Source organism: Cloeon dipterum, chromosome 2 (genome assembly GCF_949628265.1).
Source record: "Cloeon dipterum chromosome 2, ieCloDipt1.1, whole genome shotgun sequence".
NCBI lineage: Eukaryota > Metazoa > Arthropoda > Insecta > Ephemeroptera > Baetidae > Cloeon > Cloeon dipterum.
The window spans coordinates 7,198,433-7,219,657 of NC_088787.1; the positions used below are offsets into that span (position 1 = coordinate 7,198,433).

The 21,225-nt window shown below is 36.0% G+C and overlaps 5 protein-coding genes across 5 annotated transcripts; all 5 read right to left on the reverse strand.

Moving 5' to 3' along the window:
- Positions 1 to 1,179: 1,179 nt before the first annotated feature.
- Positions 1,180 to 2,848, reverse strand: LOC135937443 (uncharacterized). The gene is made up of 5 exons (XM_065480594.1): positions 2,692 to 2,848; positions 2,463 to 2,638; positions 1,652 to 1,846; positions 1,382 to 1,603; positions 1,180 to 1,323 (listed from the first exon to the last, which is right to left on the reverse strand). Exons 1-5 carry the CDS (start codon positions 2,846 to 2,848, stop codon positions 1,180 to 1,182), a joined length of 894 nt encoding a protein of 297 aa, XP_065336666.1.
- Positions 2,849 to 3,595: 747 nt separating this feature from the next.
- Positions 3,596 to 4,489, reverse strand: LOC135937444 (uncharacterized). Its single transcript, XM_065480595.1, has 4 exons — positions 4,319 to 4,489; positions 4,056 to 4,250; positions 3,795 to 4,001; positions 3,596 to 3,739 (listed from the first exon to the last, which is right to left on the reverse strand). Exons 1-4 carry the CDS (start codon positions 4,484 to 4,486, stop codon positions 3,596 to 3,598), a joined length of 714 nt encoding a protein of 237 aa, XP_065336667.1. The 5' UTR covers positions 4,487 to 4,489.
- Positions 4,490 to 4,833: 344 nt separating this feature from the next.
- On the reverse strand, positions 4,834 to 6,159 carry LOC135936219 (high mobility group nucleosome-binding domain-containing protein 5-like). The gene is made up of 2 exons (XM_065478960.1): positions 5,975 to 6,159; positions 4,834 to 5,912 (listed from the first exon to the last, which is right to left on the reverse strand). Exons 1-2 carry the CDS (start codon positions 6,099 to 6,101, stop codon positions 4,918 to 4,920), a joined length of 1,122 nt encoding a protein of 373 aa, XP_065335032.1. The 5' UTR covers positions 6,102 to 6,159; the 3' UTR covers positions 4,834 to 4,917.
- Positions 6,160 to 14,063: 7,904 nt separating this feature from the next.
- LOC135937445 (uncharacterized) lies at positions 14,064 to 16,991 on the reverse strand. The gene is made up of 4 exons (XM_065480596.1): positions 16,970 to 16,991; positions 15,829 to 15,998; positions 15,119 to 15,583; positions 14,064 to 14,825 (listed from the first exon to the last, which is right to left on the reverse strand). The coding sequence occupies exons 1-4, from the start codon at positions 16,989 to 16,991 to the stop codon at positions 14,064 to 14,066; spliced, it is 1,419 nt and encodes a 472-aa protein (XP_065336668.1).
- Positions 16,992 to 17,734: 743 nt separating this feature from the next.
- LOC135937446 (uncharacterized) lies at positions 17,735 to 20,250 on the reverse strand (the record flags this gene model as incomplete). The annotated part of the gene is made up of 3 exons (XM_065480597.1): positions 17,735 to 18,918; positions 19,147 to 19,587; positions 19,963 to 20,250. Coding segments are annotated over 3 exons (1,494 nt in total), but the record flags the coding sequence as incomplete, so codon positions are not given.
- Positions 20,251 to 21,225: the final 975 nt, after the last annotated feature.

The following is a 21,225-nucleotide window of genomic DNA, read 5'->3' on the forward strand; positions in this document are numbered from 1 at the left end:
AATCATAACTAACTGTTTGCTCTAAAATTTAATAATATCACGGAAATGACAATATTTCGTTATGTAAACTTATGTCAAATAAGCAGGTTTGGTCAATGATATTTGTTTGTTGTGTCTAATCCAGAATCCAGGATCAATTCATCTCTCCAATGTTCAATAATTAAAATAACTACTCAACAACAGTTAGATTGCAGCTATCAAACGATGTGCTATATTTTCCTACAGCAGAATTAAATTAATTTTCAATTGGGAGGCAGTGCCCATCGCTGGATTAGCATGCCAACTTTGGCAGTATTTTTTTTTTAAATTAAACAGCTTCAAGAAGAAAATTTAACCTTTAGTGTTTAATAGAATAAGTTAATAAAAGGTAAAATAATTTTTATGATTTAAGATTAATTTGTTGCAAAATTAAAAATGGTACAGATCCTTATCCTTCGATGCAATCCACGATCCAAATTAAATTGAGTTTAGTTCGCCGGGTTCTTGCCTTCTCCTCGAAAGGACAATTATACAGCTTGTAAATTTTCGCCGATATTAATACCATCAGTAGCTCGAGCTGAGCCAATTACAAGCCGAACTGCTGCTCCTGGCAACTGCGATTCGAGCTGTGTCTGTGTGGGATGCATTCAAGGCGCAGCATTAACTTCGGGAGAGAGAGAGACACGGCCCGTTAAGATTTCTGCACGAAATCTGTTGCTGGCACAAAACAGGGAGGCAGCGCCTGTTTGGTATGCACGCCCCATTGCAGACAGCCGCTTCTTCGTTCGAGTCATTTGTTTCGCTGCGTGTGTGTAATCCTCCGCAAAAGCGGCGTCATTAATAATAATCATTTGCATACGGTGGCCTGAATTATGCTGCCGACACAATTCCAAGCCCTAGAAACGCTCGGCAAAATGCACATGGATGGAATTTCAAGGGTCTTTTAATTATGCAAGCTGGAATTTCAAGCGTAGAGATAATTTTCGTCTTATTCATTATTTAATGAACTAAATTTATATAAAAGTTTTATACGTAATTCTTAGCTTTATAATTTGCGAATGATTTAAATTAATTTGGATCATTTTATTACAAAAACCTTTGATCCCACTTTTTAAATTCACGGAAATTATTATTTTAAAAATCAGCAACTGCATAAATTATGTTACGTCAATTGTAAAAACAAACATTATAAAAAATTTATCAAGGTGGGGTGTTTTTATTTTTCTTATTGACAAAAATAAAATCTAGTGAATTTTTTGAGTGCAGTTTGAACCCGTTTTCATCCATCAGTTCAAGGATTTCGTCCAGTCGATCAGCTGACTGCGTGTACTCAACTGTCATTGTCTGCAATTAAAAAATTAAAATCTGTTCCCCTGCAAATAATTTTAGTTAAAAAACCCACCCTGATGAAGAAGCGTTCAAAATCGATGGTGCTCAATATTTCCAGTTCGTGTCCCTCCACGTCAAGGCTGAAGTAGTCGATTGTTGTTTGGTTCAGGGCGGCCATCAGGGTGTTGAAGGGAATGCACAGCTGGGAGACAAATGACACGTGCGACATGCCAGGTAAATTCATTCCCTGAGGACCGATGATGCGTCCCGCGTAAGAATTATCCATGAAGGAAACCTTTAAATTTAAATTAATTTTAAATTTTTTTAATGATTTATTTGTTACAATCATGGAAGAAGTGCTGGTGCTCATGCACACCGGCGCGAGCCACGCTTTCCTGTTCTTGGTTTTTATTATTTTTGACTCGGTCGGCGACCCTTCCACCAGCAGGCCAGTCCAGTTGTAGCGTTTCTCCAGCATCAATGTGTTTGAGTCTCTTTCACCGTCCCAAACACCGCACTCGACGAAGAATCCGTTTTTCTGGATTAAAATTTAGTTCAAACTTCACCGGCTTATTTTTTATAAGAATTATATTGGAAAGAAAAGTGCACATACATAATGGAATTATTTATTACCCCTCCTTTTTATTTATTATTTTGAGATACTGAAGGTTGTTCGTGGTTATATGGCCTAGCTAGGGCTGGATTAGACGATTATATAAAAATATTTTTTTCTCTTTTAGATTTTTTGGCAATTTCAAACTCACACCAGTTTATAATTAATTAAAGTAGTATTAAAATCTCCTGCACTTAATTAACTATAGATCCAAAAGCTAAGCTCGTTTAAATAATAGTTAAAAGGGTTATAGAAACATTTGTATCTCTATTAATTTTCAAAGAATTAACAAAAAATTTATTGGGAGTTTTATCCCTGCTTTTAGGCTTTATGAGTGTAAAAAACAGTTTTATAAGACAAATTAAACAACAATTTGGTTGATTACCTCTCTTTACCAAATTTTGTAAAAAAAGGAATGAAATAAATACCTTAAAAATACTTATTTATATAAATAAGATTGACAGCCGTTTCCTCAGTCCTCATGAGAAACGTTTTTCATAAAGGTCATGTAAAAAGGTTCTATTTTAATAAATAAATTTACCATTCTTCCTAATATTGTGTGAATAGTGGAAGCAACTTGGTTTTTTGAGTTATCCTTCTCGGACTCGTTCTCCAGGTTGTACGGAACGCTGCGGCTGCTTGGCTGAATTAAAACCCTCGATTTCGTGAATTGAATCAATTCTTCGTCAGTGTCGAAAAGTCTATCCATTTGCTCCACTGAAATTAACATTAATAAATCATTTTGACGCTAATTTGTCAATTTAACTTACTCTCTTCAGGAGAAATTGGAGCATCAGGACCGTCTGAAACGTTGCGCCACACATATTTTAGTAGAAAAATTGCACAAATAGTTATAAAAATTAAATCCCCGTGTTTCTTCAGTACTTTGAGTGTAAAGAGGGCCATCCTTCTGTTCGTCGTGCCCATTTTTTAACGTTGCAATCAACTGCCGCGCTCACGGCTGCCGCTGTCACGCTATCTAAACGAGAACCCTTATAAATTCAATATCTATCTCATGCGTCACGATAAGTAATAAAACAGTATATTGATATACCGTTTCGTCAGTAAAATTCTTTTAATGTTGGCTTGGAAATTAAAACTGGAGAATTGGGATGAAATTAATTGTTATCTTTTGTTAAGTTCTTCCTCTCGCTAAATAGAATCTGAGTAATAGTAGATTTTTGGTTTATAAAATATTATGTAACGTTTTTCAAAATATAAATTTATATAATATTTAAAAAATTTGATACCACTTTCTTTATTGATTTTTATTATTTATTTTTTTTTAATTTTAAATTTCCATTTAATTACCATTTTTGTTTTTTTGATAAATATTTAGGTTTTTTATAGCATTATTTATTATAATTTTCATTTTGTTACATATTTGTTAGCTCAACAGAGCCTAGGTCAATTTAAAGTATAGATTGATTGCTTTCCGCGGTATAATTTTTTAATGATATTTACTTGAAATTTTTTTCTCCAATTCTAACTAAGAATAATAATCAATATTGTCGATTAAATCCCATTTCCTGAAAAGGAATGTGCTTTATTATCTTTCGATCTACTCTGGAATTAACTAACTATCAATATTCCTTTTATAATGTAATTGTAAAAAATAATAAAAAGAGCGTAAGTTGAAATGATGAAAGCAATAACAAATATCAACACGAAAATTTAATCTTTCATTGTATTATTTTTCTTATTAACAAAAATAAAATCCAGATCATATGTCGATTCCAATTTAAACCCGTTTCTTTCCATCAATTTAATTATATCAACCAGCTTATTCGTCGACAGTGTGTGCTCAACTGTCATCGTCTGCAATAAAGAAAAGAAAATATTCTGGAAAATTTAAAACCATTCCAAAACCCACCCTGATGAAGAAGCGTTCAAAATCGATGGTGCTCAATATTTCCAATTCGTCTCCCTCAACGTCCAGACTGAAATAGTCGATTGTTGTTTGGTTCAGGGCAAGCATCAGGGTGTTGAAGGGAATGCAGAGTTGCGTAACAACGTCCGACTTCTTCATCCCCTGCGGACCATAGATTCGTCCAGCGAACTTGTTGTCCAGAAAGGAAACCTTTAAATTTATTAAATAAGAAGGAAATTATGAAAATTTTTTTTAAAAAATTACAATCATGGAAGTGTTATTAGTGCTCATGCACACTGGAGCCACCCACGCTTTTCGATTTTTGGTCAAGATCTTTTTTGACTCGGTTGGCGACCCTTCCACCAGCAAGCCAGTCCAGTTGTAGTATTTCTCCAGCATCAGAGAGTTTGATTGTTTTTCACCGTCCCACACTCCGCACTCGACAAAGAACCCGTTTTTCTATTTTAAATTTGTTTAGAGGGGTTAATTGCAAAAAAAAAAATCGTTAAAAATTTGAATCTGTTCACCATTTGGCCTAAGAGTGAATGGATCGTGGAGGCAACTTGGTTTACAGAGTTGTCCATCCAGTTCTTCTCCTCCAGATTGTATGGAACACTGCGGCTGCTTGGCTCAATCAAAACCCGCGACTTGGTGAACTGCACTAACTTGTCATCAGTGTCCAGAATTCCAACCATTTCATTTTCTAGATTTTAAAATATGGTAGTAATCAAGAACATACATACAAAATTTATAACACTTACTCTCTTCAGCGGTAAGTGGATCTTTTGGCCTTTCTGAGCTTCTCCACTCATATATTAGGACGAAAAAAGTGCAAAGAGCAAGTAATATTAATGCTAGATTGCGGAGCTTCCTAAATATATTGAGAACCGCCATCATTATAATATATGTTGCCCACTTTTTCGGGTATAACTGCACACTCTTTCCGCTGGCGTGCTATCAACGAATACGTGTTCCTTTTACCATTTCTGTATGGTTAACTTTTTTGATTATTTTGTCGTCTCTAGAAAAAAAACACCAGTGATAACGTCCAACCAGTAAAATATTTATTAGTTTGCAAACATTTTAATTTTTCATTTTATTATTAAAACAAATAAACTACCTTACTTTAAGAGGTATCGAGTTTTCTTTTGAGAATTTTAAATTTCTGCTTCAATTCTTGAGTTTTCTCTTCAATCTTTTTATCAGCTGGCTGATTTTCTTCTTTTCCAGCCGCTTCTAATTTATTAAAACTTGTTCCTAAGCTGTCCATATCTTTGTAGTCCACAAAATTACTCTCTGATTTCTCATCAACTGATGGGTTTGCGTCGACCGATTTCTGGACTTCCTCCTCGACAATCTTTCCTTGTGTAGTTGTTGGCACTTGAGCCTTCTCTGCTGATTCCGGTACATTTTTCTCGTCGTCTGAGACTAGCTGAGGGTCTTTGACTTTATCTCCAATTTTCATAAATTTTGTTTGGTCCTCGTTCTCTTTTTTCTTCATTTTCCCGAATTTTAGTTTAAAATCGACACTGGATTCTGCTTTTTGTTCATCAATTTCTACGTGATCTTCAGCATTTTTTATGTTGTTCAATGTTTGGTCATGGTATTCTACCTGTTCTTTATCATCATTTTCAATTTTTTGATCGGCGACAAGATCTAAATGTGTTGCATTTTTGTTTTTATCAACATTTTCTGTGTTATTTTTAGTTTCTTCAACTTTCTGTTCAGCCTTTTCTGATTCTTGTTGCTCTTTATTGACGCTTCCATCATTTTTTAAGTTTACTTCTTGTTGTTTGGTAGTGTTTTCTTGTGTTTGAGTATTTTCTTCTTCCTGTTTGTCATTGTCATCTTTTTCTGTTTCTTCCACTTCATTTCCAGCTTCGTCCTTTTTACCCTCTACCTGATCCTCATCGTCCTCCTTTTCTTCTTCTTCAACTTTGTCACCTTTCTCATCCCCCTCTCCACCTTCCTTGTTCTCCCCTCCATCCTCCTTCTTAGTTTCCACATAGAAAGTACCAGGGTCGATTTGCTCGAGGCTGTTCTTTTTCACCGCTGAATTTCCACCCTCAGAGTTGAAATCAAAATCCACAATTTGTTCTTGTTTGGCCGCTAGGGGTTCAGCTGGAAATTCAAATATAAATTATTGCAGACCGTGCATGAAATATTATTTAAAAAATTCTTACGTTCATCAGTGGTTGGAACCAGGTCATCTGAAGGTTGGGAAAACCTGTACCAAATGTACAGGGTGGCCGCAGTGGCCAGCAAAGAAACGCCAATCGCAGTTTTAAAACGCATTTTAAACGCTCGCATGTCGTACTGGCCGGTCTGGTGGAGAAACGTAGACGAAACGAGCGTCCGGTTGATAACACGCGGCGATAAAAGGGCGTCATTAAAAGAAAAAGCGGCGCTTTTTAGACGCGTACGCTCGGCAGGAAAGTGCGCTGCGAGGCGAGCGGCATCTGTATGCATGAACGAGGGAAAATTAGTTGAATTCCCGGGCGACGCACCGCGAGAGGAAATATAATGAGACACGAGCTGTTATCACTCCATGAATATAAATCAGCCGACGTCTGCCATGGCGTGTGTTGTGTATGATGTGGCTGTCAGCCGCTCGCCTGTTTCCCGGGGCAAATATTCCCATAGCGATCAACATCGACGGCATATATACAATAGCAGCTAGGCAAAGATGTTTGCCGCATTTTCCTACTCGGGCTTCTGTTAATTATCTCTGGGATGGAAACTAAAGTTACTATAGCGATGGTTGTGATTTCAAAGTCAAATTGTTCTAAAGTTAATTATGAAAATCCTCTTTACCTTCAGCAAATACCTCGAATTTTGGGACAGAGTTACAAATTTCGCAGACTGCCGTACCGATTAATTTTGTGAAAAAATGGAGTGCCAATCAAGCGGCGAGCTAGTGAAAATCGCAGGATTCATTTCGCCAAAAGGGAGATTTATCTCATAAATCGCACACTGTTTGATGAATCGCAACGAGAGGAGAAAAAAATCAAGCGAAAGAGCACTGACAAACCGATAAAATCTACGAGGAATTTAGGTAAATTCTGAAATTTACTGATTTTAATATTAGATGCATCCAAGATGAATATTTTTACTAAATTCCAAACACAGTAGAATCAATAAACCACTACTATACTAGCTGTTGCCAACAATAATCCAAAATGTTCTTAATTTTTTCACCCTAAGCTCCACTTTCGGTCGATTGAATTGTTCTGTGCATCTTATTAAATTTTAGACGCCAAATTTTAAGATTTTTAAGTGACCCAGAAAACTATCTTTCCTTTAAAACTCTAATAAAACGTGGAAAGTCGTTTAAATTTTAATCGTAAAAACAAACTCTTGACTCACGTACGGCAATCCAAAGAAGAGCTTTTGTTTCCCACATTCAGACGCCATCTTGGATCATCTGGACCCCGCTGCAAGAAACAATTTGTTTAGAAATAGCAAAAAATTAAAATTAAATTTCAACTAACTATTTTTTTTAAATTTAATTATATAAACAATACAAAATTTTAAATGTCTCTTATAAAATAGAAAATTTTATCAGCTTGAGGAATATTTAAAAGGAACGGAGAATTTTTTGTCCACAGTCCAAAACTGGAAAACAAATACTGGTTAGAACAGAAAAGTTTCGACAACAGGATCATGTTTGCAGCACAAAAGTTTTTTTTGTAAGAGTGAAAACGACCGCCGGGTTTTGATTTCCCAACTCGAGCAATTAAATTTAACCAGCAAAAAGAAGAGGAAACTGCGTAGGTGTTAAATTATTCATGATGGCGGCAGAAAACGTCCATCAGCGCCATAAAAATGATCATTCAAGATGGAAATCCTGAGGGCAGGCGACGAAAATCCGCACTCGGTGTATCGCTTCTGAAAGGGAGGGAGACACGGCCATTATTGCCGATATTGCCTATGGACGTGATAAATTTAAAAGCGAATCGAGAGCCAAGAGGGCTTTTATGCGGGGATCAAGAGCATCGACGCGCATTTGCCGCTTCTGCACGTCCCGCCGAGTGTGCACGTTGTTGCGAATATAATGCCAAATTTCACACGCGAACGTGTCCGAACACTCCAGCCTGAGATAAATTTATAACTACGAATATGTCCTTTGAGCCAGGCACTTTGCTTTGTTCGTCGTCTTCAAAATGCTAAAAAGGGAGGGTTGGAAAAAAATTCCTGTCGATTTCGCAATCAGTTTTAGAAAAGTTACAATCTTACTATGGCGCCCAGTGAATTTTTAGAAGCAGATGGGACTGCTTGGATATTAATTTCATCTATTTTGTGTCCAAACAACCAAAGTTCCACCATTTGTCCGTATTTTTAAACAAAATAAAAATGTAAGTTTACGTGTTTCGGATTAATGGTAATATTTTTGGAAATTTAAAAACTTTACTTGAATTCTATTTTTTTTCAATTTGAAATCGAGTTTTAGGATTCCTCCCGTCATGCCGAGTCGAATGAAAACTGAATTTAAGGTCATTGCACATAGCCAATGGCATTTTTGTGACTTTTAAATTATTTTACCATTTTTTTTTAAATGTGAAAACTATTAAAAATAATTTCCAAAGCACGTGTTAACATTTTGTGAATATGTTAGAGCACTTAGAATTTCAGTTTTCGAAAAATTCCAATTTAAAATTAACAAAACTTGAATTTTTAGTTATTTCAAATATTGTCACCACTAAATCGCGAGTTAAAATTGTCACGATTAAAAAAATGAATGCCGTTATCCTCGCCTTAACCTCCCCTAACGAGGTAAAAGAGGTGTTCGCCCCCACAATATTAAAAAATATTCCATAAGAACATTAACACAACAATAAAAAATTAATGAATTCAAAAGATCTCCACTATTGATCTGTTTAACGAGGAATGATACTGGAAAACGTTTGTTGCCAATGCATAAACTCATCCTTTAGGATTCAGTTCAAGCCTAAATTGACCTAAGGGGCGCTGTAATTTTTTTGAGAAAATTGGCTGCAAAATTAGCGTGCTTTTCAAATGGTAATGGCGGTCTCCTTACTTGAAATCTGATTTAATTTCAAAACCAAGAGTTTGTCCAATAAGTGGCATACACCGTTGGACAGATCTCGACGAGAGGAATCGGAATATGCCAAGAAAATATGTTCGAGCACTCTAAATTTTGGAGAAAATTAGCAAAATTTGAATTTTTACTGTAGGAAGGTCATTTTTTACTATTGCAAATTGTTGAACAAATTGTTTATCGGTCAATTGTTTAAGGTATCCAACAATTCAAATAATTTTCAATTGTTGCCCAGTATCATTCCACTTTAATATCATGCTTTTTGTTGAAATAGTATGTAGTATAGAAAATAAACTAAAAAGAAAATATTCGCAATGAATATTTCCCATTTATTTTCCGTGCAGAACAGGTGCCTTACGAGCTTCGTTAAAAAGTAGTTTGAATAACTACGTACTTGACAGGGAAATGAGAAGTGCACTCGGGCTGCATGTTGTTTGTCAGCTCCATTTTACGCTCAGTGCTCGAGTTCAGAGTTATTAATGTTGCGCGCTGCACCTGTACGCCTGCAGCAGCTCTCCACGCGCTCTCCTGCGTTTTTAATTGCATGCCAGCGCATAGTGCGGCACACGTGCAGCAAAAACTTTGCAATTAACAATTGCATCACAGACAGAAAGGCTAAAAGGATCTTGTGCCATTTAGACCGAACGGAAATAATAGTTTTTTGTTATTTGAATTTTTCAGCTGAGGATTCTGGTGATATTTCAATGTAAAAATCAAGATGAATGTTCAATTTCTTCTATAATGGAATTTAAGTGGATTTATTTTTGCTTTTTATCCTTGTCCGGGGACCGGGATGCCAGCACGAATGCCCGATAACTGAAACCCGATAACGATAATACTGCAGAACACCAGGAAATCCTTGTTACTAAATTCATAGGATGCACAGTAAAACTTTTAAATAATTGGTTGCAATTGGTGAGGACTGTCTCCCTGCTTGAAATATTATTTTATTTCACAATAATAAGAGTTTAAATACATGGTGGCATATACCGCTTCATAGATTTTAACCACAAAAACTGCCAAGAAAATATGGTCGTTAAGCTCTGTTAAGTTTGGAAGAAATTAGAAAAAAAGTATAAATGATTTGTTATAAAAACAAATTCTTAAAATGGAATGATACTGGGCAACAATTGAAAATTATTTAAATTGTTGGATGCCTTAAACAATTGACCGATAAACAATTTGTTCAACAATTTGCAATAATAAAAATGACCTTCCTACAGTAAAAATTCAAATTTTGCCAATTTTCTCCAAAATGTACAGTGCTTGAACATATTTTCTTGGCATATTCCGATTCCTCCGGTCGAGATCTGTCCAACGGTGTATGTCACTTTTTGGGGAAACTCTTGGTTTTGAAATTAAATCGGATTTCAAAAAAGGAGACAGCCCTTACCATTTGAAAAGCACGGTAACTTTCCAGCCAATTTACTAAAAAAAATTACAATTTAGGCTTTAACTGAATCCTAAGGGACGAATTTACATATGCATTGGCAACAAGCTTTTTCCAGGCTCTTGCAGTATCATTCCTCTTTAAGTTTAGAGGAAATTAGAAAAAAAATTAAAATTGCATTGTTATAATAACAAATTCTTAAAACTAACAATTTGAACAACGGCTTTCAGCAGCCAACAATTGAATTTTTTTAATTTTACCCTGTATGAATCCAATTCAATGGAATATGGGCTTGGCTGATGTAGCACAATTTTTTAGATGTTAAATATTGAAATAAATCTTAAGATGGAATCCGACATTGTTCCAAGATTCACAACCATTTTAAAACAATTAAAAAAAATAAAGATGATTCCAACAGTGCTTGATTAATTGTTACCCTCTCTATGCAATTTTGTTGTTACAATGTTTACAATAATACTTTAAATTAACACAATTATTACACAATACAGTTTTAATTAGTTAATAGTATTATAACGTTTTCAGTGTTATTAATATATACAGTATAAATTTATTTAATTTAAATATTAATACTTATAGGGTTTAAAAATCTAATTTAATTTAAAAAATTTATTTTTTTCTTTTTAGTATGAAAAAACTAGAACGTTTTGGTAGTAAAAAATTGTAGTTTAAAATATGATTTTTTTATATATAAAGTTTGAGGAATGACACATTTAATCAATAAATTTAATTAAATATTTTGATCTCTCTTGATTTATCTACATATTATTTATGGCGTAATATACAATTATTTGTTATTTTACTTTAACAATCTCAACATTAATGGAAATAGACTGCGTGGTTTTTTACTCGACTGATTAAACTGCCGCAGCAACGGCGGTCGGTGTATGAAATGAAGTTGCCTTTTATTATTAACTAATTAATATCGGTTGGCGTGTGCTTTGTCAAGGCACACATAATGGAGCTCGTTGAGTTAATTAAAACAAGAAGGCTGCCGTTGAATATACGCGCACCAGTCTCTCCCCAGAGAGGTACATTCGTGCGAGAGTGCTCGAATTACCGCGTGCATTCAAATAATGCATTCGCAAACTGATGTTTTTTATTTGAATTGGCTGCGTCGTCCTCATTCAGTTCGTTAGGGCAATCAGTCGAGAGCCGATATCGCTCTCACATTGGTTTAATTATTGCATCGGTCATTGACGAGCATGACGTGAATGGAAAATTGTTAATAGGCTGAATGTAATGGGAAATAATGTGTATTCGAATTTGAGAGCATGCACCAAAGGTTGAAATAATGACAGTCAGTTTTCAAGCACACTTGTCTCTTTAAAATAAATTGAAATATCAATTTATCAATCCCATTGCTCGGGAACTGTCAATTTGTGTGGCTTAAAAATTTGCAAAAATATAGTGATACAAAATTTGATCTAAAAATTGATTTCTTTGAATTTTTGCCCGTGGTTTTTTTCCAATTCCATGTTCAAAATTATAATTTTTAAAAGAACCATGCAGCAACAGAAAAATATGGGCACACCAGTCAGATTTACAAGTGTTGTTCGAGTATTTTGAAAATTTATTAAAATGAACAGTGGACAGAAATATTTGAAATCATGTGAAAGTTAATCTAAAAATATAAGGTAAGATGAATAAATTAGCGAAAATATTACATAAAAATTAATAAAATAAAAACAACAAAACTGAAGATGATTTTAAAGAGGATTGCTGCTGCAAAATTCTGGAAATTCTTGTTGGCAATACACGAACCCTTTGAATTCAGTTTTAGCCAAAATTAACCTGTAAATTTTTTTGGAAAGTGCCTGCAAAGTTTTTTGAACTGATGAGGATCGTCTCCTTGTTTGAAATCTTATTTTTTTATCAACAAAGGGTTGCCCTAAAAGTTTTCACACGCTGTTGGACAGATCTCGACGAGAGGAATCGAAATCTGCAAAGAAAATGTGGCCAAGCGCTGGAAATTTTGGAGAAAATTCGAATTTTAGCTGTAGCAAGCTCCTTTTTGGATTATTGCGAATGTTGAAACACATTTTTTACTGCATCCAAAAATTCAAATAAATTTCAATTTTCACCCTGTATCAATCCACTGTAGGTTTTAACTAAAATTTATGAGAACGGATTTTATTTTGGATTAAAATTTATTAATAACAACGTGGGCGACGCGCAGGTATGGCGTCCGGTGGAGTATGGTCACGTGAAAATGCGCGAAAAGAACCAAGTTTCGTCAATATCGTGACATAATGTGCATTAATTGTACTAATTGCGTCTTTTAGATCGTAAAAACAAACTCTTGACATTCGTACGGCAATCCAAAGAGAGTTTTTTGTTTCCCACATTCAGACGCCAACTTGGATCTGCGCAGAGGGAACAAATTTTATCGCATTTTACCTCATTGATAAATAATATAAAAGAAAACGATGAAAATAATTTAAAACAGGTTTGGTTGCCTGCGCACGAATCTAGTTTGTAAATTTTATAACCTCCGTTGCCATAGTAATAACTAATGCAGTTCAAGAGGAAATTCCCAATACGCTGCTTGACGTCGACATTGTTCTCGCGAGATTGAGCAGAGGAAATAAGTAGCGTACGTAGAGTGCAGAGCATGTCAGTTTCTTGTGCAAAGAACTTAACGAGGCCAGCGTGCTGCGCTGTGCCTCGCTCGTGCACGGCGGAAAATGCAAGAGTGGCTTATCGAGCGGCGTCCGTAATGCACTTTGATGCAAAAAGAGCGAAACACGAGCAAAAAACCGCAGCTCGAATCGCCGGCTCGGCCGCTTTATGCATTTTGGATGAGGCGCGCGCGGTGTGGCCTGGAAGCGATTGCGGCTTTGCTCCTTCATCTTTAATCACTGCATCAGGGGCCCCGAGCGTGTGCACACACGAAAGGGTCGACCCTCGTGACGCCACCGCAGCTCCAGCGTTGCCACGCGCGATTAGCATTTGTTCCGCCAACGCAAAAGTCGCACCGGCTGTGCAATTAGACGCCGTGAAATCAAATTTGCGCGCGGTGACAACGGAGCAAGCAGACCTTAATTAATGCAGAAGTAAAGAGAGTTAGCAAAGCAGGCATGGAAATTAAATCTATCCTTCTCACCTTTAATCTTGAAATTATTTTTAGACAAAAAACGCTAAAAATTTCGACAAGTGGGTGTGTACTGTAATATTTCATTAATTTTATTTTTCCTTCAGTTTAAAATGGAAATTAATGTTTCAAAAAGCTACATGGCAACAAATTAAATTAAATTCATACCATCTGCTAATTAGTATAAATATGCTGAATTAATCATTTACATAAATATAGAGCCGCAGCTTTTATACCTGAGTTCCTTTATTTTAAAAATGGGAAAAGAGCAAAATTTTCCCAGAGTGTCTTATGAGTTTGCGATGAAATAGGCCTAAATTTTTGAATGCAAATAAAAAAAGTAATCTTCAGAATGAAAACTAACGATTTTGTCTCTTGAAGGGAAATAAACCCCATAATACGAACTCTGTTGGGTGCAATTTGCGAAGAAAGGAATCAAAATCAAGTTAACAATCATTTACAAAACGGTACAATTTTATATTGAGCTGTAACTTGCTCCTGATTGATTTTTTTTTACAATGTGGAAATAAACTGTTGCTAAATTTCATGAACCAGTTCCTTTAGCCAACAATGCAAAAATTTTCTCTATTGGTTGGCGTGTAAAAAGGTCTATACTTTGATAGTGTTTCATGTCGAACCAATTCAACTATTTTTCAACCGCTGAATTTGCACGATAAATTAGTGAGACCGTTAATGGGATATCAATAATTATTACATCTTGCAAAAGCAGAACAGTATTAAGGAAACATCATTTATGCATGTGGACTGATTCCCGTATTCGTTCAACCTATTCACATCTCCGAGAAGTCTAGCCTTGTTGCCGTTGATTTCTAGAGTTCCCTCCAGTATTGCGTTCGAAGGTTTAACAGTAATCATGATTCTTAATATTTTCGATCTATTATCGAACTGTCCAACTGCCTGAGTTGGCAACAGTTTTTGTGCTCCTTCGATATTTTTCAGCTTCAAACGAGAACACAGCTTTTCCTTGTCTCTTTTTTCCAATATGTTGTTTAAAAGGGTTACAAATTGGTAGGCGCCTATTTTTGTGTTTGTTTCAATAACATTCAGCTCTTTTTCGATCCAGCAAACACAGTAGACAATAGGAATCCCAATTTCCAGGCAGGTTCTGTTGCTGGGAATCGGCCTGAAGAGAGACAAGCCCTTGAAACCGTGGCGACGCACTTTGGATTCCGTCTCGAGGTTGTTCATGGCCACATCGAGCAGCGTTTCTCGTACGTCATGCCAGCTCGTCAGGACTTTCGCGTTCGCCTCCAGAGCTTGCCGGAAATGCTCCAGCGAAGGAGGAATCATGATTGCTAGATTCGGCATTCGATCTTCTACCCTGCCGATGGCAGTGCGTCTCGCATCGCCAAATCGGTTGCCATGGTCCCCCATGATGAGCATGACGCTGTTGTTGAAGATGTTGTGCATCTCAAGGTCTTGCAACAGTTTTAGCAAATCGTCATCAGCTACCTGAAAGGATTTAAAATTAAAAAATCATGTTGAAATTCTCGCTGCATCAAGCTTATTCTAAGGCACTGGGAAATTGTTAAACAAAAGAGATGATTTTAATAAAAATTAAAACGTCTTCTTAATTTTTTTCAACAATTATTCTACACCTGACAGTTTTAGGGGGCTGCAATTATTTTACCTCCCCCACTTGTGCATGTGCTCGTGCCCCCTGTGCTCACCCCCACTGGCTTCTTCATTTACAAGTCATATTTTTTTTTTAACTAAAATGCTAAGAATTTATGATTGAGTCCCACCTGCACGGAGTTGATGTGGTCGTGACTTAAAGGAGTTGAAAAAGTGAGGGAGAAGAATGCGCAGCCCTCCTTTTGCATTTTCACCGCGAAGTCCCTCGTGTAATTGAAGAGAAACATGTGCTTGGGAAGGTGTCCATAGCATCTTCTATCTGATTTTAAGTCCTGGCGACCCACGGTGAACTGTTCCATGGCTTGCCAAAACGGTCTCATGACATAGTCGGTCTGAGGCACGTGAAAACCACGCTCTTTGAAACTAAATGTGTCGACATCAGGTTGATCCTCTGCGAACATCGTCACGTAACCATGCTCGGAAAAATATTTCCAGGCAATGGGGAGCAGGTAATTATCGAATTTCCCTGTTGTATCCTGCCAAAATGGTCCTTGGGATTCATCAGCGCCGCCTTCTGCACCATCGGAGTAACCGCTGAGAAAGGCCAGCATGTTCGGATAGGTGTTGTCCCCCACCTTCAAGTAAAAATTAAAATATAAATAAATCATTTAAAAGTTGTTTTGAATAAATAATGCACAATTGTATGGAAATAATTTAAATCTTCATTAATATCTGAGAAAAATTATTCTAACATTTTCATGCTGATTAAACGGCGGGAATTGTTTCTCATTAAAAAAGGTATGCGAATTATTTAGCTAGGAAGAAAATTCCTCGTAATTCGCAAATCATATCTCTTCTACACACGTGCAATAATTAATACCTTTGTGAGACCTTCCAATACAATGCCCTTGGCGCGTTCTGTGATAAACTTGCTTGTCTTTGGCAATTGTCGAATGAAATTCAGCCTGGATGTAGAGTCAAGCACGAAAATTAGAACGTTGACACTATTATTATTAAACGCTGCTTTTCCTCTCTTTGGCACCTCCTTGACTTTCGCATACCCAGTTGCATAAATCTTGACTCCAGTTGATTCCAATTTACAATTTACAAAATTGAATTCGTATGGAAGCCGCTCAGCTTCAGTAATTTTCTGTAAATATTAAAATTATATAAGTTTTTTATTCTTTAACAGCTCTATATTGATGCATGTAGGGTTGGGATTTTTTAGACAATTTTTTTTTGTTTATTTTGTGGACTGTTTTTAGTCTACCAAATGATTAATCTCTTTTGTACTATGTATTTCGTTGTCTCGAAAAATTTAGTTTTTAGGAATCGTCGGGAATTCCAGTACAATATATGTAAATCTTTACTTGATTTTTTATTAAAAAAATAGTAATCTGTCTTGAATTTCCTACCCTGCAACGTTGATTTGGTGGTTATGTTAATGTTTATTGAAAAATAGATTTATACCTTTGCTGGGCCAAATTTGACCTTTGATTCATCATTTTTCAGTTGAGTAACTTCATGTATGTAGCAGGACAGGCGCCCGATCAACGAAACAGCTGTTTTGTTAATTTGTAAAAGTTCGTTTTCGTCCAAAAAAGTGAGTGGGGGCTGTTTTCTCTCGCAGATAATCCTCGGCCAGGTCTGGATGTGTGGTAGAATCGACGGGTCGAAGGGATCATATTCAGGCAAATTACAAAATGTTGTGTTGCTATCTGTTTGATTTTCTGACTGTGAAAGGTATTCCTCTTTCTCATTCTCTTCGGATTTCCGGAACGCAAAAATTAATAAATACGCTGACATCACCACAGAAAGCAGTTTGCGGGAACGCCTCAACCGAAACAATCCCTGGAAATAGAAAATAGTATGAAAATAAATAATGGTGTTATGCGATAAATATTAGAATAAATTTTGGCAAGCATTTTTTGCAAATTAGTAATTAATTACAGAATCAAAAACCTTCCAACCATTTTCGTTCGACCTGCAGTGCTTGAGTGCTTTTCAAGGTAGACCCTCACAAGCGCAATCAGTACAACCCATGTTTATCAAATGCCCCCAAGACTCGTCACCAATGCTTGCGTGAAACAGGAAAAAACAGTTCTAACTCCAACACGAACGCTCTGGCCAATAAAAGCAGTAAACAAAAATATAAAAAATATTTAATATGTATTTGCAAGAAAAATAAAATAAAACAATGACTGTGCACTGCTGTTATTTGTTAGTTGTAATAAACTTTTATTCTATTTTCCGTGTGTATTGAAAAAATATCTCGTTTTGATATTTCAGATTGTTTTACTAAAGTTATTGAGTTTAAAGAATTTTTATTTTACTTAAACCATTTAATTGGAGAATTCGCCAAAAGGAAAAAGCCTTCGATGTTTGGAGTCACTGACTGATGGCATTACTGTTCATGTACAGCTTTTGGGTACTGCAATTTTTTGTTTTAATCTTGCTACTGTTTATTCATGGCGTTAAAATAATTGATTCGACGTGCTGGAATAAAAAAAATCGGATCAGTCAATCGCGGTAAAAACGGTAGCTTATATCCCGACGAGAGGAATCTGCCAAGAAAATGTGGTCAAGCGCTGTGTGAATATTGGAGAAAATTTGGACTAGTGCAATTTTAAGAACAAATTCTTTATCCATAAACAACTCCTTTTTGCATCAAGGATAAATTATTTTCAACTGGATTATTTGTAAGTTTTAACTAAAATTGTGAGAACGGATTTTATTTGATATTAAAATTTATTAATAAAAATAATCAAACAATGAAAACTCGCACATATCATATTGTTCTTCGCAATTATAGCTGACACTGAAATTGCAAGGAAATTCCCCCATAAACTCCTTGATGTCGACATTGTTCACTCGAGATAAGAGAATATTATTCGTACAAAATGAATAATGAAGAGATTAATAAAAATGATAAAATTCATATCTCTATCCCTGAATGACTTCATTGTCCACTATAATCACAAGCTTTTACCTCTTATAGACATATATACAATTGATTTCAGCTACAGACATGAAATTTTTTTCTTACATCTGAGGAATGGGCTAATTTAATTGGTGTATTTTATGCATAAAGAATGATTGTCAAATAATAATAAGAATTCCTTGAGCACCACCAAAAGAGGTAAATCCGTTTCTTACTTTCTGGAGCTACCAAACCAATATGGCGAGAAAGATAACGCGTTATCAATTAGTACATCTTGCAAAAGCAGAACAGTTTTAAGGAAGCAACATTGATGCATCTGGACTGTATCCCGTATTCGTCCAACCTGTTAACATCTCCAAGCAGTCTAGCCTTGTTGCTGTTGATTTCTAGAGTTCCCTCCAGTATTGCGTTCGAAGGTTTAACAGAAATCATGATTCTTAATATTTTCGAACTATTATCAAACTGTCCAACGGCTTGAGTCGGCAACAGTTTTTGTGCTCCTTCGATATTTTTCAGCTTCAAACGAGAACACAGCTTTTCCTTGTCTCTTTTTTCCAATATGTTGTTTAAAAGGGTTACAAATTGGTAGGCACCTATTTTTGTGTTTGTTTCAAGAACATTCAGCTCTTTTTCGATCCAGCAAACACAGTAGACAATAGGAATCCCAATTTCCAGGCAGGTTCTGTTGCTGGGAATCGGCCTGAAGAGAGACAAGCCCTTGAAACCGTGGCGACGCACTTTGGATTCCGTCTCGAGGTTGTTCATGGCCACATCGAGCAGCGTTTCTCGTACGTCATGCCAGCTCGTCAGGACTTTTGCATTCGCCTCCAGAGCTCGCCGGAAATGCTCCAGAGAAGGAGGAATCATGATTGCTAGATTCGGCATTCGATCCTCTACCCTGCCGATGGCAGTGCGTCTCGCATCGCCGAATCGGTTGCCATGGTCTCCCATGATGAGCACGACGGTGTTGTTGAAGATGTTGTGCATCTCAAGGTCTTGCAACAATTTTAGCAAATCGTCATCAGCTACCTGCAAGGATTGAAAATTAGGAAATTTATAATTGTTGCGAATTATCCCCTAAAATATACTGGTCGTACACTCTACTAAGACTTTTATCACATCAAAACCAAAAAAGACACTAAAAAAATTGGACGACCAACTATTTAAAGTAATTTTCTCATACAAACCTAATAATGGCACTTAAAAATTTTAAATTTTCAAGTCCGATGCCAAGAATTTTATGATAAAATCACAAACCTGCACGGAGTTGATGTAGTCGTGACTTAAAGGAGTTGAAAAAGTGAGGGAGAAGAATGCGCGGCCCTCCTTTTGCATTTTCACCGCGAAGTCCCTTGTGTAATTGAAGAGAAACATATGCTTGGGAAGGTGTCCATAGCATCTCGTATCTAAGGTATTGCGGCCTGTCATGAACTGTTCCATGGCTTGCCAAAACGGCCTCATCACGTAGTCAGTCGGAGGCACGTGAAAACCACGATCTTTGAAGCTAAAGGTGTCGACATCAGGTTGATCTTCTGCGAACATGGTCACGTATCCTTGCTCGGAAAAATATTTCCAGGTAATTGGGAATCGCCCTGTTGCGTCCTGCCTAAACGGTCCTTGGGATTCATCAGCACCGCCTGCACTATCAGAGTAGCCGCTGAGAAAGGCCAGCATGTTCGGATAGGTGTTGTCCCCCACCTTCAAGGAAAACAATTATAATCCGTTTGCATTTTTTTATGCTGTGCAATGATTGGGAAATAGCTCAAATTGTCTTATTTCCCTTTTTGATTTCTGCGAAAAAGGACTCAATAGTTTTCATGCACTGTTTTCTCATTAAATAATTAAATGGTTAATTTTACCAGCAAGGAACTTTCCATGTAATTTGCAAAAAAAAAATAGAGATTGTGACAAGAACAATTGAAATCAAGCAGAAAAAAATTTACGAGAAACATGGTCCTGATTTGATTTTTGGTGATTGTAGAGATCCATTGAAAATATAATAAATTTAAACGGACCACTACTTATAGAGCTATTCAATTTTTGGCCCTTCTACACATGTGCAATAATTAATACCTTTGTAAGACCTTCCAATACAATGCCCTTGGCGCGCTCTTTGATAAACTTGCTTGTCTTTGGCAATTGTCGGATGAAATTCAGCCTGGATGTAGAGTCGAGCACGAAAATTAGAACGTTGACTGTGTTATTATTATTCGCTGCCGTTCTTCTCTTTGGCTCGATATTCGGCACTTCTTTGACTTTCGCATACCCAGTTGCATAAATCTGGGCTCTAGAAGGTTCCAGTTTACAATTTACAAAATTGAATTCGTAAGGGAGGCGCTCAGGTTTAGTAATTTTCTGAAATTATGTAAATTATGTAAATTTTTTTATCTTTTATCAGCTCTAAATTGATGCATAAGTTTAAGATATTCAGAAAGTGTTTATTTTTTATTTTTCATTATTTGAAGGAATGTTTTAGTTCCATCAAATGCTAAGTTACCTTTTATAATTACATTTCTGTAAATTTAATATACTATTTTACTAGAGTTAAACATTTTTTGCTTTCCGGCTAAATAGCCAATGTTATCTTGGGAATTATTTATAGAAATTAAATTAGAAGGAAGATCACAATTTGCTAAATTTTCCTTTAATGATTCAAGCAACAAAGTGGTTATTGTTTACAGGTGCAAAAAACTAAAGAAATATAAACATCGTCTGGAAATATGAATTTTAGTTAAAAAATCATTACACCAATTAAAGGGCCATTTATACGGATCTTTAATTGGTGTGTCATAAAAGTAAAACGTTTTTGAAAATTTGATTAATGAATAAATATCGAACCAATTCATACAAAACAGTCATGATTTTTATTGAAAAAACGAAAACTAGCTTCGATTAACTGTCTGGGATCTCAAAACAACATAGAGAAAAAGACCTATTGTTATAGGATATTTCAGTAAAATACCAACCCTATGCTGCAGATTTTGTAGCTCTTTTTAGTGAAAAATTTACTTCATACCTTTGCTGGACCAAGTTTGACCTTGGATTCGTCATTTTTCAGCTGAATAACTTCACGTATGTAGCAGGAAAGGTGACCTATCAACGAAGCAGCTGTTTTGTTAACATGTAAAAGTTCGTTTTCGTCTAAAAAAGTGAGTGGGAGCTGTTTTCCCCTGCAGTTAATCCTCGGCCACGTCTTGATGTGCGGTAAAATCGACGGGTCGAAAGGATCATAGTCAGGCAAATTACAAAATGTTGTGTTGCTATCTGTTTGATTTTTTGAGTGTGAGTGGTATTCATTTTTTTCATTCTCTTGTAATTGCCGGAACGCAAAAATTA